Genomic DNA, 15,218 nt, shown 5'->3' with positions numbered 1-15,218 from the left:
TTATCATCTTTTATTATTATTATTATTATTATTTTCTTCTGAATTTAAAAAATGATAATAAAAATAACAAAAAAACTCCCTTTTTTTGTCAAAAGTCTATTATCAGGAGTTAATATTATAAATTCCGCATTATCAAATCGAATATATAAAAAGAAAGTAAATAAAACAAAATAAAATCTTATCGTTTCTTGTCTTTTCATTCATACTTTTAAACGACGCTGGACGTTATATTGATCAATACACTTGGAGGCTTAAAGAAAAATAAATACATATAAAAAAAAAATTATAGAATACAACATGAAGACTTCTTTATTATTCACTATCCTTTCTTTCTTCTTCTTCTTGTCAATTGCTCAAGCAGCACCTCTTCATAAACGTCAAGCTATGTCTGGTAAAGCCACTTATTATGAAGTTGGTTTAGGTTCCTGTGGAGAAACAAATACAGATAGTGAGATGGTTTGTGCTCTCTCTATAGATTTAATGGGTAGTCATGCTGGTAGTTCCTATTGTGGTAGATTTATTACTATAAAATCTGGTTCTAAATCAGTTAAAGTTAAAGTAGTTGATACATGTCCTGGTTGTGGTAGAGAAGATATTGATTTAAGTCCCTCTGCATTTAAAAAACTTGGTAAACTTGAACAAGGTGTTGTTCCTATTACTTGGTCACTTTAAATAAGTGGAAGAGGATATATATTTTTTTTTCTGTATTTTTATTTTTTTCATTTTTTTTTTTTTACTTTTTTTTTTTTTTTTTTTTTTTTTTTTTTTTTTTTTAAAAAAAAAAGAAAAGAAAAATACTACTGCTTGTTGACGAACTGGTTTCGCATTTTCGTTATAATAAACGAATTATTTTAATAAATAAAAAAAGTTAACATTTTTTTTTTGTTAAATTGTTTAATGTGTTAAACTGTGTTTCACGTTGACAGATGATATTATAATAATGAAAGCTCGAATCTATTAAATCAAAAATATGAGTAAATTCTTTAAAATAGAATAATGCATTGCATTATTATACATAAAAGAATGATGATGCATACAACAACAACAATAAATATGATAAGGGAGCACAGACATGCTATCATCATTATTAATGGTGTAACAAACGAGTCTTATATAACTATTACATAACATCTGTTATTTCCCTTTTTTTTGATATATGTTAAAGGTTACATGTGCGCTTTGACATGAACCTGAAACGCTACTACTACTATTGCTACTGCTATTGCTACAGAAGAGTTCAACATAAATGTTGGCCCCAATTATGCGCATATATTACGTATTCAGTTGTTATACGCATAAATGTATCGAATATTATAACCCTTCTCCTTCTCTAACTTTATTTCTTTTTTGTAATCTTATAATAATGATCATTGAAATTGAGAATACATAAAGGACTAGTCTTTATTACCGTTTCTTTTTTACTTTTTTTTTTAAATAGCTAATAGAATGCAACTATTTTCTTTTTCTTCTTAATCACTACTTTCTTGAATTTGGCAGTTTATATATGACGCTATACATGTCAATAGTTGTAAACAAAACTCAGTTATCATCAGGGGTATACTTCTAATAATAATAGTACTACTACTACTACTACTACATAACATGTTGTGTTATTATATCTACTCCACTACAAGAATACTTTCTATCCATTTTTTTTATAAAGGATTATGTTTTAAACAAACTGATATTTATTTTATGAGTTTAATACATTGTATTATACTTTTAAAATAAAGTCCTTTATTATTATTTCTTCTTTGCTTGAGGAATGCATCTTTTTATTAAAAAAAAGAAAGTAAATAAACAAAACAACATTTAAAGTCTGGACTTATTTACTTGTGTTTCAAATGTCCTTTACTTCTTTTTACAATACATGTTGTGTAGTGGTGAGTAAGAAAAAAGGTGGTGGGGGGGAGAGGAAACCTCTATTTTAATACATGTTTCTAAAAAAAAAAATTAATGAAGGTCATGCTCTATCATCGGAACTGTGGCCCTTCCCCCCCTTCTTTTTTTTTCTTAATCCGCATAAAATAGCATACAAAAACAGTATAGAACAAAAACTACTTTAATGAACTAAAATAATGACTATTTTTTTTTAAAAAAAAAATCCAATTAAAGACTACCAAGACAATCTACAATTAGCTTTATCTAGCATTTTAGGATAGTTACACGTATTATTATCTAGCTCAGCTTCACTTATCTGTGCAAAAAAAAAAGAAATCTCCGATATTATTTTATTCAAGTACGTAGTATTATGTATGCCTTTATGTGAATAAGAAAAAGTAAACCTAATGAAAAGCATACATGTGTATATATAAAGAGAAAAAAAAACCACATCATGTTTTCTTAAGGAAAATAATAATAATAATTAAAAAAAAATGAATTTAATTAGATAATAAAAGGAACTCTATTTAATAGCAGTCATAGTTAGGGTCCATTACTACTTTGTGTTGAAACATGGAAAAAGTTTTTTTTTTATTTGGCAATAAAAATGGTCAATACCCAGACTTGATTTTAGCCTTTTATTTTTCAAGAGCCTATATCTTTTCTTTTAAAAGAGATAAAAAAAAAAATACGGGACCCCCACTGTTTAATTGATATGATTCAATAAGCAAAATAGAGACAAAAAAAATAATGCTTGGCTAATTTGAATCAATTTGATAATAATCAAGACCATTTTTTTGTCTGCTTATTTATTATAATTTATTCCCAAAAATGTCAATGTAAATTACTATTATTAAGACGATCAACACTAATAAGTAACAAATCTGGGTAATTTTTAATAGATTCCCGCTTAAGCAAATAAAGGCTTTCCTAATGACTGGTTTAAAAAAAAAGAAAAAAAAAAGATTTAAACTCATTTCTTTTAGTTCCAGAACAAAGTAGTGATAATCGTCTCTATTCTCCTGTTCTCCCTATAAGAATGCAAGAGTAGTAATCCTATTTAGTGCTACATACTTCTTTCCGTAAGCATCTAAAGATGGAGTCTTAAAAAAAAAAGCTATAAAAGAGCCGAGAAAGAGAGAGAGAGGAAAACAAAAAAGGATATATTTATCTATCTTATTTTATTCCTTCAACGCTGGTCGTTTTTATATTCCCTTCTTTTTTAACCAACTAAGGCTACTGCTTTAATTTCCCTTTCATCGTATATCATCAACAAACAAAATGAAGTCAACTTGCTCTATTAGTCTTCTTTCTTTCTTGGCCTTTATTATTTTCTTCATGTCAACATTATCTCAAGCTGCACCTATTGAAGCTCGTGGATCGATGTCAGGAGATGCTACTTACTATGATGTAGGTCTTGGCTCATGTGGTGAAACGAATTCGAATGATGATATGGTAGTCGCTCTTTCAAGTGAATTAATGGGCGGTAGTGGTAGCTCTTATTGTGGAAAGACCATTAATGTGAAAGGCAGCTCTGGTTCTGTTTCTGTCACGGTAGTTGATACATGTCCTGGTTGTGGTAAAGAAGATGTTGATTTAAGTCCTTCTGCATTCAAGAAACTGGGTGAACTTGGTGAAGGTCGTATCTCTGTTACTTGGTCCATTTAAACAAAAAAAAAACCAAGAAAAAAAAAAGAGGGGCAAACTGGTTTTGCTTACATATTACACATTTTATATGCTTTATTATTACTGTGAATTGCTTGATGCAAATAAATAAATAACCTTTTCTTTTAAATATTTCTTCATAACACGTTATTTCTTTTAGATGAAAAGATAAATTATTTATTGATAGTTAATAATGAGAGAGATAAATAGAGAACATCATGAGTCGACCACACTTGTATTAAAATAGCTTTTCAATAGTAGTAACTTGTTCATAGAATTTGGTGAAAAAAAAAAAAAAAATATTATTTTATCGGAGTAATGAAAGAATAACATTTTTTTTTTTTTTTTTTTTTTGTATCATTATTATTTTTTTTTTATCTTGTGAATTGAACATGGATCCAGTTATAAATCCTCAAGGTCAAGCATTACCATTAATGTATAATCCATATGGAATGCCTACATTACCACCAGGATGGATCGAGTACCGTACACCTACAGGACAGCCTTATTGGTATAATACATTCACGAAACAAACCTCATGGATCTTTCCTATTCATCAATCACAACCACAAAAGAAAAAGAAGCAAATAAAGTAACCTGAAAGAAGAAGAAAAAAAATATACATATATATATACATATATATTTACACGTTTGATAGGAAAAAGATCCCAAATACACATTGGTTGTTTGTTATTACTCATGATGGTTATGAATTTTATTATGATCGAGAAACTAAGAAATCAGTTTGGGAAATGCCTGAAGAACTAAAGGAACCTATGGAATTATTAAAAAAGATGGAAGAAGAGGAAAAGAATAAAAAAGGGAGATTGAAGAAGCAGAACAAGAGAAAAAGGCAAAACGTATAAAGTTAGAAGAGGAGAATAAAGCTCAAGTAAAAGAAGAAAATAAAGACCAAGAAGAAAATAAAGACCAAGAAAAAGAAACTCATATAACTGAAAATAGTGTCGAAACTACAGAGTAAGATTCAACTGCTTTACATGTCAAAAAAAAAAACAAACTTCCCATCATGAATGTTAATTCTATTTAATGTACATAGAATGACTGAAGAGGATATTATGTGGCAATTACAACAAATGGAACAGGAAAATGAACCAATAGAAGAAGAACAAGAACAAGAAATGGAAAACAAACAAACCGAGAAAGAAAAGAAAATAAATTATCAGAAGAAGAATGTATTGCTAAATTTAATGAATTATTAAAAGAAAAAATTACTTCTCCTTTTGCAGTTTATTCCGTTGAATATCCAAAATTGATATCAGATCCGAGATTTTCATGTAAGTGTAAATGAACCAAAAAAAAAAAAAAAAGGACTATTTACGAATAATTTTATTTTAGTGGTAGCCAATAATAAGCAAAAGAACTTGTTTAATAAACATTGTAGTGCTTTAGGGGAAAAGATTAAAAATGAAAAGATTAGTAAAAAAGTAAGAATAAATAAGAGGGGGTATAATGGATGATTAACACGTAAATATAGAAACCAGAAGATGAATTTAGAGATTTGCTTTGGTCCAAAGTAACAGAGAAAATGTATTGGGAAGATTTCCGTAGAAAATATAGAGATGATCCAAGATTTAAAGCCTTAGCAAGTACAAAGGAAAAAGAAATATTGTTTAAAGACCATGTGAAACATCAGCTGGGAAAGAAAAAAAGGAATCCAAAGGAAGATTATATGGAGCTTTTACGTAGCACAAAGGAAATTCAAGTAGGGATACGTTGGAGAGATGCCAAAAGAATCCTTGAAAAAGATGATCGTTATTATGCTATTGAATCTAAACTTGAAAGAGAAGATCTTTTCCGTGATTATTTAGATGAGTTATCAGCAAAAAAATGAATGAATAAATAAATAAAAAATTTTAAATTTTTTTTACCATAAATAGCTGCGGTTATTAACTAGATATTATAATGATATACTTTGGGTGGCTCTGTTGTAAATCTAACAGAAGGATGATGTGATATATTTTTATGACTATTATTTTCCTCTTTTATAACAGATAAGGATGTTAGACTTGTAGACGGACTGTAACGTAATGATTTTGATTTTAGCAATTTTTCTTCTTCTTTGTGTTCTTCTTTTTCTCTTTCTTTCATAATAGCTTGTATTAAAGTAAAACTATCGCATCTACGATGACGACGGTAATTAGATAAAGGTGATGGTGGTGGTGAAGGAATTGAAGCCATATTCATTCTATATTATTTATTTGTATATAAGCCAAAAGAAAAAGGGAAAAAAAAGAAAAGAAAAAAATAAAGAAAAAGAAAAAAGAAAGGGGTGGTTATTGTAATAATAATTTTTTTATTTTTATTTATTTATTTATTTTTTTTTTATTTTTTTTTATTTTTTATTTTTTTTTTTTTTTTTTTTTGAGGCTTACAACACAACCAATCATTTAATGCAGATCCTTTTAATTTATTGTCGATCTTTTCGGCAGCACAAATCAAATTGATTACAAAAAATGTGATCATAGTTAATGCATTTGTTGTTGTTTTGAAAATAGTTAAAATTACTATTTATCACTATGGTGATATACTTTTTCTTGTTATCTTTCAGCATTATATCAGACTTCTATCATCCTATATTTTAAGATTTTAAATAGAATTATATCTTCTTCAAACAAAGTGAATCACACAATTATTAAAATGAATAAGCATAGATGTAAAATATATCATTTGTGGCTATATTATACTTTATGATAAAATGCTTTTTTCCTTCATGTATATAAATTCTTTAGTTCGAACACTAATAGTACTAGATACTTGTCACTGATTACTACTTCCCTTCATGTAATTATATCTCTAAAGTTCTAATAACTTATTGGTTCTATCTGCTGGAATCTAAAAAAAAAACATCAATTACCCAACAACGCATTTCTATTTTCCGGTTATTAATATAAAACCTTCTTTTACATTCATGGACGATTTATAATAGAAAAAAAAAAACCCCCTTACATTAGTGCTCCTTACACCTTATCAAGATATAAAATGATTAGCCAGTATTGACAAGACTACTGCTATATTTCCAATGTTTAATTAGTCCATTTAATCAATCATATTCACTGCTAATTGAAAATAGTTTTTTATGTACGCTCTTTTTTTTCCCGATCTGAAATTAATATTTTAAAGTTCGACTAATAGCAGCAATAGTATTTTTTTTTTAAAAAAAAAGAAAAAAAAAAAGAGGGAAAATATAGAGAAGAACTAGACTGACGTTTTATAAGAAACAGAACTGCATCAGGTCATTATTCGACTACTAGAAGTTAATGTCAGGTTTTACGAAGTAACTAGATAAATCACAAACATTGATATTATAAGAACACACGTGTCAAAATCTTGTTAATCTACTATAGCAGCTATCCATATTTTGATTTTATAGTCACATCTTATGCTTTATTCATACATTATCAACAACAATAGTGTAAGGCGGTTTGAATCTTTTCATGAATTATCCAATATCTTTTTTTTTTTTATATATAATTTATTTCCTGTTACCGCTTATCATATGACGCATTTATTGATTTTCCTCTCCTTACCCCCTCCCCCCCCAAAAAAAAAAAATCTTACGCCAAAACATAATGATTTGTTTCTAGAACCTTATGAGGGGAACCTGTCATTCACTTGAACTTTGCACCTTTTTGGTATCAAAAAGTGATTTAAAATTTTTTTATAGAACCATTAAATCAACACTACTTGTAGACCTTCTTCCTATTATTCTCAAGAATTGAATGACTACACAGTGGAAATGCATTACTACTAGATTCAGTTTACAACTAGTAAAGCAAATGAATGCATGTTAGTAGACTTAGTCATCCAAAAGCATGAAAAAAGAAATAATTAATGATTCTAGATAATTCTTTTTGTTTATGAAAACCCTATAAAAGCAGAGTCAATCCTATATTGCTACATGAAACATGATCAAAGTAATACTTTAAAATAAAAGACAATAAAAGAATATTTTTTGCAAACTAGTTACTCGATAAAGAACAACGATAAAGACAAATAAATAAAAAGTTATCTTTGTTCCAAGATTGAGTGAGTAATCTTCTTGAATTGCTAAGTTAGTAGATCCATCAACATGACATTTCATTTTTATTAATTCAGTAGCGCTTTTGCACTAATAATTCATTTATTCGCTTGGTTGTCTAGGATAGCTTTAAAGTGAATGAAAGACTTATTGTATCTTCCCTTTCTTTTTTTTTTCTGTGTACATACGAACTACTTGATATCCCAAATACACTGGCAAAAAAAGAAAGAGTAGGAATACATGTATATAACATGATTACTAAGAAAATGGGGAGAAAAGTCCCATTCAGCTTCTTGTCATTCGCTTATAATATGATTTCTTTTATTTATTATCGTTATTATTATTTTTTTTTTCTAAAAATCTCGTAAAATCATAATTACATTATCTATTCTCATTTTTGAAACTTCTAGTCGTTCAAGGATCTTTTCCATTTTTTCAATTTCCTTTTTCTCTGCTTCACCAAGTAAATCAGGGTTTTCAATAACATCACTTCGGTTGATCTTATCGATTAAACGTTTACGAATACTCAACTCATACATCTTACGTTGCTGCAAGTTACCAATGGATCGATAACAATCCACCAATAATTGCTCATAGCATTTCTCAAGTGGGACGTACCATAAATGAAAGCATCGACTAGGAGCTCGATCAGCTGACTTTGGCACCTCTTGAATTTCTACAAATCCTTTTAATTTTAAAAGTGCAAGCTTTTCTCTGGTGTCCTTTGGGGGTAACATGGCTAACTTTTGAACTTGAGATTCATCTAATTTTCCACGTTCAATCAAGATTCTTAAAATTCGACTCGTGGCCACACCATATCGCTCACGTACAAGACCCTCTATTAATTTTCTTTTCATCGTATTACGTAATTTAGCAAAATTAATTGCAAATTGATTTGCACCTCTTTCGTCCTTGGACTTTACAAATCCTGCTGCATCTATCTTGAGTAAATGAATATAACCACGCACTATATCTTGTAGACTTGCTTTTTTGTTAGGTTCAATTGGGTCTTTGGGTAAACTGATATCTCCTCTAGAAACAATATCTGTATTTGCAACTCTATTTGCAATATGAATAGGTGTAGCAGAGGCTATAGATAGAAAGATGAAAAAAAAATTTTTTTTTTGTCAGCTTTACACACACACACATAAATATATATCATGGATATAACTTACGAGAGTCTTCTTCTTTTAGCATTTTCATCTTGTCTTTACCATGTTCTAAAAAGGCTTTCACAATTTCACCTGCTGTACGATTAATACGTTCAGTTGCGAAATCTACAATTGACTCATTTCTAAAAATCATATTGAATTTATCATAATTGATAGCAAAAAAGACACTCTCATCTATTTCAACATCCTCCTCCCCTTCTTCTTCTTCTTCTCCTCCTTTATTCATCGATCCAAAATCATCATCAAATGCAACACGTTTACGTTGAAAATCAAGGGGATCAGCTGCTTTACGTTTCATACCAATTGTTTCAGTTGTACTATATTCTGCCTCAATCTGTGCTCGTGCTGTATTTTTTACATGTTCAAGCTCCCGAGATGTCATGATTGTATATTTTTCGGATTCCTTTTCTGTTGCTGCTAAAATTAAATCCATAGTAGAACGACTATGTTCAGGCATGACTGCTTTAATATAATGTTGAACAACTAATCTTGTAAAGACTTGTACACATTTATTTAATTCTATATCCCCAGAAAATGTATATTAGTTTTTTTTTTCATAAATGAAGAGGCCCTTATATTATCTTCTTACTTAATTTTGTTTCATTTTCATTTATCCATTTTTTAACACCTGCAAGTGTCATTCGACCGTTTGTAAATAAAAGTTTACAAATAAGTGAAGCCTATAAATATATGTATATGTTTTTTTTAAAAAAAAAAAAGAATCCGAATATGAATACATATGCATATATATATATATATATATTACCTCTGGTCCAAAACGATCTTCAGCATCTCGAATAATGGGACCCATACGTAAACGTAACATAATTCTTTCGGCATCTGTAGTATAGTAGGTAGGTTCGTTTTTACCTTCAGCTGCTTCTGAAAAAAAGGTCAAACCATGTTGAATAAGAACAATAAGACTTTCTCGAACTTGTCTTCCTGTTAAACCTGTGAATCGTGCAAGATCGCCTAATGTCAAACGCCCTTTAAGAAGCATTTGTTTACCTACTGCCTATGATGAATAAAAAGTGTCAGCTTTTTTTTTTTTTCATTAATAGGTCAATTTGTCTTTTTTTTTTTTTTTTCTTACCGAAACAAAAGGCCCAAATTCCTCATCCAAGATTTCTTTACATAGACGAGCTTGGAATGACATTTGCAAGAGCTGCTACAGCTACTTTTATTAGAAAAAAAAAAAAAAGAAAGAAAAGAAATGTAATGTAATGTAATGTAATGTACTATTATGTTTCGGTCAAAAAAAAAAAAAAAAAAAATTCAAGGCTTAGAGGAGGAGTGTGACCTCTTTTCTCGCTCCTTTTTTTTTGTTGTTGTTGTATACTCAGTTTGCATAAATTTAAAAATAGAGATGTTCACCTTTATTTTATATAGATATTTATTTCTAGCATTCTAGTCTAGTTTAGTCTAGTATAATAAGGTATATATTTATGCTTGCTTTAATGTATCCGTTTAATTTATTGGTAAATTTGGTCTCGCTGTTCTGCAATTTGAGCTAGCTCCTGAAAGAATCTATTCATGTATTTTTTTAGAATACCTCCTATACTAGAGATCTCTAAAGATGTGTTTATCAATTTTTTCTTTTACTTACTTCATTCTAGCAGGTCTTTGATAGGCAGAGACAAGGCCACTTGTACTTGGCATCACATACATCACCGTCTCACCTTGCCCTGATAACCAAGGAAGGTTCACTTCTGTTTCCTGCAAACCCATCCTTTTACATTTTTGGCCCGAATAAATTTCATAAATGCCTTTACCTACAAAGCAAGCTACTCTAGGCCGATAAGTTGCAATTTTATGATTCAAGATAGGGATACCCATCTCTTGTTCAGACCTTGAGAGATCAGAGGCCCTTCGAGTCGTTCGTGCGGTTAAATTGGTAAAACCCAATCGATACAGGGAAGGTAACTGAATATCATCTTCAAATGTCACTTTACGGTCCACAAGACCGCTTTCAGAAAGACAAGGCCAAAAATGATTTGTATGATTTGCATAATGATGACCTTTAGCTGCACTTGTCAATCCTGGATTAATACCTACAAACAATACTTTTAAATCATATTCAAGAAGATCAGGTACCACTTCATTTAATAAAACAGAGGCCTCCTTTTTTATATTTGCTTTCCCTCCCTTTTTAATAAAATAAGGAGAAGATGTACTTGTTGTTACTTGTTTTGTCTTTGTTGTTCTAAGTTGCATAATTTAAAAAAAATAAGAAAAGAAAAAAAAGAAAAAGGAAAGAGCTAATGGATGACTGACAATTTTTTTTTCCCAAAAAAATAAAAAAAAAAATAAAAAAAAATAAAAAAAAAAATAAAAAAAAATAAAAAAAAAATAAAAAAAATAAAAAAAAAATAAAATAAAATAAAAACAAACAAATCAAATTCAAGCATTAGTTCTATAAATATGAAAAATACTAACTATTCGTAGTAATAAACGTTCTTTACAAAAGTCAATGTTTTGAAGAATATGATTATTACCTGTAGTTAAAATGATTGGCTTCTATTTTTTTTTTTATCTTATCATCCTAATGACACATTACTAATAAGATAACGATGATGATGAAGGAAGATAAAGAATGATTGTTCTTGTATCATTTTAAAAGAACGCCAAGTATTATTATTAAACTTTAGTTATTATTGTTAAAAACGTCAATCTTGTGTAATATTCAATCATCGTCAAACGACATAGAATAATGGCAAATAATGATACGATAAATAGCTTAAATCATTTTGTACAATTTGTGTGATGCCTTATTAAAACAATACAATGAATAAAAGCTTTAAAATTCATTTGTGCACGTAACAAGAGACTCTTGTCAGATCAGAAGGAGGGAACAAATAAAGAAACTAAAACTAAAAAAATTACGTTTTGATAGTCAAATACTATTTTATCAAATAAAATGAAAAAAAAAAGGGAAGTGTCTTTGACAGTTTTGGGTAACCAATTAAATTCCTTTATTTATCTATCGTGTGGCCATGGAAGCGGAGCAAGGTTTTTTTTTTTTTTTCCATTTTTTTTTCTATTTTGTTTTTTTTTTATTATCACCTCTATTTTATTCTTTTTACTATTTTTGTTTTCCTTTTTACCGATAATTATATTTTTAAGTGAGTGTAAATTACAACCAACAGGCAATATGCTTAAAAAATTAAAATATATATATATAAATATATAGCATGCAATTATCAAATTAACATATTTCAATATATATTTATATATATATATGTATATGTATATAAAGGATTTAGACCATATAACGAATAAAAAAAAAAGGGGGGAAAATAAAAGAATTTAAATTGAGAACAAAGATATACATATAAAAAAAACATAACGAAAAAAAAAGAAATGAAAAGATTAACTCCAAATGGTTGTTCGGTGGTTATCTTTCATAACAGCTCAACAAAAGAACTTGAATCAACGCTTCAATTACTAAAGAAAGAATTCAGACATGGTATTTAGTTCAATTGACATGTTTTAGTTGGTTGATTAATTTTATCTATGCCCATTAGTTATTGTCGAATCAAGAAAAGTGAATATCATTGCTATTTTGAAAGAACAACAAAAAGACAAAACGACATCGACATTGCTATTAATTGATTCAGAATCATGTCAAAAGAGACCACCTTATGGCTGTCCTGATCTTTTAATAGACATTGTTAAACTCTTGAAAGAAGATTTTATTACCAATGTTGTGCCAATTGGTAAAAAGAGAGAGAGAAAGAGAGAGAGAGAGACAAAAAAAAGTAAATGTTACTCATTTTTTTATTTTTTTTTATTTCACAGTTTGTTCATCACAAGACTCTCCTTCATTTATGTTGAAATGTCTACAGGAAGGTGCAGCTGACTTTATACTTAAACCGTTATCAGCGGATGTTATAAAAACTTTGTTTTTGGTAAGCTTCAGATTAGAATATTTTCTCTTTTAGAGGGGATTACAAAATAATAAATATGCATATTATCATAGAATGTGACTCGATATAAAATAGAGAAAAGTCAACCAACATTAGAAAATATAAATGAAATAACCAACAAGTATACAACAGAAGAATGTGACAAGCAAGATGGACAAGTATGGTTAAAATTTAAAGGACGTCTTAAAAGTGTATTTGAAAGGGAACACTGGTAAAGAAAGAAAGATGATAGTGAGTGGGGAAGACAAGAGAGTTATTTACACGTATAAATGAGAATATAGGCTATCAAAGTGGATTACAGACTACTATACCCCAAATCCTACTGTAAATCAAATATCTATGTCATCTGTTTTAAAGTAAGTTTTTTCTTTTCTTTTTTTTTTTAAATATTAAAGTCTTTAAAACCCTATTTTTTTCTTTAGTGATCGTAAAGAATATTTAAAAAGTCAAATATGTAGTTGGAATTTTTTACCTCTTGACTTGGATAATCAAGATTTAATTCAAATCGTTTTTATCATATTAAATCACGTTCTCTTCACGTTTAATGAACTTGAATCTCTTCGAGTTCCAAGTGGTAAAATGTGTAACCTTAATAGAGGATGAAACGCCTTGACCTTCCTTCTAAAGTGTATTCTATTTTTTTTTTTTTTTTTTTTTTTTTTTGATAGGTGACTTGTATCACTTCATTTTCGACATTTGTAACTCCTATCATAGTGCAAATCCATACCATAATTTCCGACATGCAGTAGATGTACTTCAGGCAAACTATTATTTTTTATGTAAAATTGGTGCAATAGAACCCATGTGTCCTGATATTACATTTGATGAATTTACATGTAAAAATAATGATGATAGTCATTCGTATTCCATCAAAGATCTATTAGAGCCTTTAGATATATTTGCCTTATTAATGGCTAGTATTGGTCATGATGTAGGCCATCCAGGTGTAAATAATAATTTTATGGTAAAAAGCTTCATATTTATCTATTGATAGACTTGTATATTTATTATAATTATGTTTAGGTGACTACATCAACTCCTTTAGCTATTTTATATAATGATAAATCTGTACTGGAAAGCTTTCATTCCATGTTCTTTTTCCATTTAGTCAATGAACATTGTTTTAGCAAATTAACAGATACTCGATCTAACCCGGAATATGCTAGTAAGTTTTAACTATTATCATTATGAATAAAATAATAAGACTAAAATGATCCCATCTTTCTAAATCATGATTATTAGGTTTTCGTAAAATTGTCGTTAATAGTATTCTAGCTACAGATATGAGTATGCATGATGAATATGTACAAAAGATTAAAAATCAAGCAGAAAGATTAAGACAGAACAAGATCAATTTTAATGATAAAGTAGCGTGCGAAAAGGAAAAGATATTGCTATGTAGTGCCTTGATTAAATGCGCTGATATCAGTAATTGTGTAAAGTCTTTCATTTTATTTTATTTTGCTACACATGATGTACATCATAATTATTTCTAATCATCCATATATAATAGGCAAGACCATTTGAATCAGCAAAAAGATGGGCAAAGATATTAGCAGAAGAATTCTTTGAACAAGGTGATTTGGAAAGAGAATTAGGTTTAACAATTCTACCCATCAATGAAAGGGGTAAAATTCCTTTAGAAGACTTTCAATTAGGATTTAAAAGATTTGTTGCATTAAAATTATTTGATTCTGTGAGTGAAACAACGCCATGTAAGCACTTTTAAACAAAACAAAACAAAAAAAGAAGAAAGAAAAGGGGAGAAAGAGATTGAACTAAATAGATGTGTATTATAGATATGCAATTTACTGTAGATCAAATTAATGTAAATATTAATTTATGGGAATTAATGAAATCAAAGAATAAACAACAGCCTAAACTTAGCGATGAAGTTTCAACAGAAGAAATAGCAGCAGATGCAATAGAGAAAGAAATGATGGCAAAACCCAACGATAACATACCACAACAACAACCTTTACCAGAAGGTAAATCCTCAACAAGGCCTAGTAGATCTGGTATTTGAACGAACAAAAAAAGAAAAGAAAAGAAAAAAAAAAGTAAAAAAAAAAAAAGTAAAAAATGAACAAAAAAAAAAAAAAAAGAACTACCCTCCATTTAACACACACACACACACACACACACACATTTGTATAATTTGTAATTCCACCTTTTTATGTATTATATTTTCTTACACACACGTTTTTTTTTTCAGGGGTTTTTTTTTCGGTTTTTTTTTCGGTTTTATTTTTTATTTTTTTTATTTTTTTAATATTCTTTGCGAAAAATATTAAAAAAAAAAAACCGAAAAAAAAAGAATCCTAAATTTATATATGTATAATAGTCATCCTTTTCTTGCGTTTAATAATAAAGTTTTGCGCATGAAAGTTTATATTAAAAAAAATAACCGATTATTATGTAACAATAATAAAACCTTTTTTTTTCCCCTCATCATTGTAACCAATATTACAATTTAGGAAATATCCTATGTAACAATATAGAGGGTATATTCCATTATACCTAATATAATTACGG

The 15,218-nt window shown here is 28.6% G+C and overlaps 7 protein-coding genes across 7 annotated transcripts; 4 read left to right on the top strand and 3 right to left on the bottom strand.

Annotated features, from left to right (window-relative positions):
- Positions 1-366: 366 nt before the first annotated feature.
- On the top strand, positions 367-663 carry BX663DRAFT_401501 (RlpA-like double-psi beta-barrel-protein domain-containing protein-containing protein; the record flags this gene model as incomplete). The annotated part of the gene is made up of 1 exon (XM_051522219.1): positions 367-663. A coding segment is annotated over one exon (297 nt), but the record flags the coding sequence as incomplete, so codon positions are not given.
- Positions 664-2,663: 2,000 nt separating this feature from the next.
- BX663DRAFT_523138 (uncharacterized protein) lies at positions 2,664-2,864 on the bottom strand. The gene has a single exon (XM_051529480.1). It carries the CDS (start codon positions 2,856-2,858, stop codon positions 2,694-2,696), a length of 165 nt encoding a protein of 54 aa, XP_051378867.1. The 5' UTR covers positions 2,859-2,864; the 3' UTR covers positions 2,664-2,693.
- Positions 2,826-3,774, top strand: BX663DRAFT_523137 (RlpA-like double-psi beta-barrel-protein domain-containing protein-containing protein). The gene has a single exon (XM_051529479.1). It carries the CDS (start codon positions 3,163-3,165, stop codon positions 3,547-3,549), a length of 387 nt encoding a protein of 128 aa, XP_051378866.1. The 5' UTR covers positions 2,826-3,162; the 3' UTR covers positions 3,550-3,774.
- A 164-nt stretch (positions 3,775-3,938) lies between these two features.
- Positions 3,939-5,398, top strand: BX663DRAFT_489655 (uncharacterized protein; the record flags this gene model as incomplete). Its single annotated transcript, XM_051524910.1, has 6 exons — positions 3,939-4,138; positions 4,205-4,406; position 4,524; positions 4,770-4,841; positions 4,903-4,991; positions 5,042-5,398. The coding sequence occupies 6 exons, from the start codon at positions 3,939-3,941 to the stop codon at positions 5,396-5,398; spliced, it is 921 nt and encodes a 306-aa protein (XP_051378865.1).
- A 2,540-nt stretch (positions 5,399-7,938) lies between these two features.
- BX663DRAFT_533103 (uncharacterized protein) lies at positions 7,939-9,190 on the bottom strand (the record flags this gene model as incomplete). The annotated part of the gene is made up of 2 exons (XM_051530504.1): positions 7,939-8,675; positions 8,761-9,190. 2 exons carry the CDS (start codon positions 9,188-9,190, stop codon positions 7,939-7,941), a joined length of 1,167 nt encoding a protein of 388 aa, XP_051378864.1.
- Positions 9,191-10,106: 916 nt separating this feature from the next.
- Positions 10,107-11,073, bottom strand: BX663DRAFT_523134 (uracil-DNA glycosylase-like protein). Its single transcript, XM_051529478.1, has 2 exons — positions 10,364-11,073; positions 10,107-10,284 (listed from the first exon to the last, which is right to left on the bottom strand). Exons 1-2 carry the CDS (start codon positions 10,969-10,971, stop codon positions 10,230-10,232), a joined length of 663 nt encoding a protein of 220 aa, XP_051378863.1. The 5' UTR covers positions 10,972-11,073; the 3' UTR covers positions 10,107-10,229.
- Positions 11,074-12,424: 1,351 nt separating this feature from the next.
- On the top strand, positions 12,425-14,412 carry BX663DRAFT_442147 (uncharacterized protein; the record flags this gene model as incomplete). Its single annotated transcript, XM_051523500.1, has 8 exons — positions 12,425-12,473; positions 12,556-12,665; positions 12,737-12,894; positions 13,130-13,257; positions 13,352-13,629; positions 13,707-13,848; positions 13,926-14,119; positions 14,197-14,412. Coding segments are annotated over 8 exons (1,275 nt in total), but the record flags the coding sequence as incomplete, so codon positions are not given.
- Positions 14,413-15,218: the final 806 nt, after the last annotated feature.

The sequence above is a fragment of the Cokeromyces recurvatus genome (assembly GCF_025118155.1).
Source record: "Cokeromyces recurvatus strain NRRL 2243 chromosome Unknown BX663scaffold_35, whole genome shotgun sequence".
NCBI lineage: Eukaryota > Fungi > Mucoromycota > Mucoromycetes > Mucorales > Mucoraceae > Cokeromyces > Cokeromyces recurvatus.
The sequence above is the reverse complement of the archived record's forward strand: the minus strand, read 5'-3'. Positions and strand labels throughout refer to the sequence as shown.

What these genes read in the sequence shown, in the direction of transcription:
- BX663DRAFT_523137 (XM_051529479.1), top strand. Translation starts at nt 3,163, where the DNA reads ATGAAGTCAACTTGCTCTATTAGTCTTCTTTCTTTCTTGGCCTTTATT.
- BX663DRAFT_523138 (XM_051529480.1), bottom strand. Translation starts at nt 2,858, where the DNA reads ATGAGTTTAAATCTTTTTTTTTTCTTTTTTTTTAAACCAGTCATTAGG.
- BX663DRAFT_523134 (XM_051529478.1), bottom strand. Translation starts at nt 10,971, where the DNA reads ATGCAACTTAGAACAACAAAGACAAAACAAGTAACAACAAGTACATCT. An exon ending in CAAAGACCTGCTAGAATGAA is followed by an intron (nt 10,285 to 10,363) that starts GTAAGTAAAAGA and finishes ATACATGAATAG; the next exon opens with ATTCTTTCAGGAGCTAGCTC.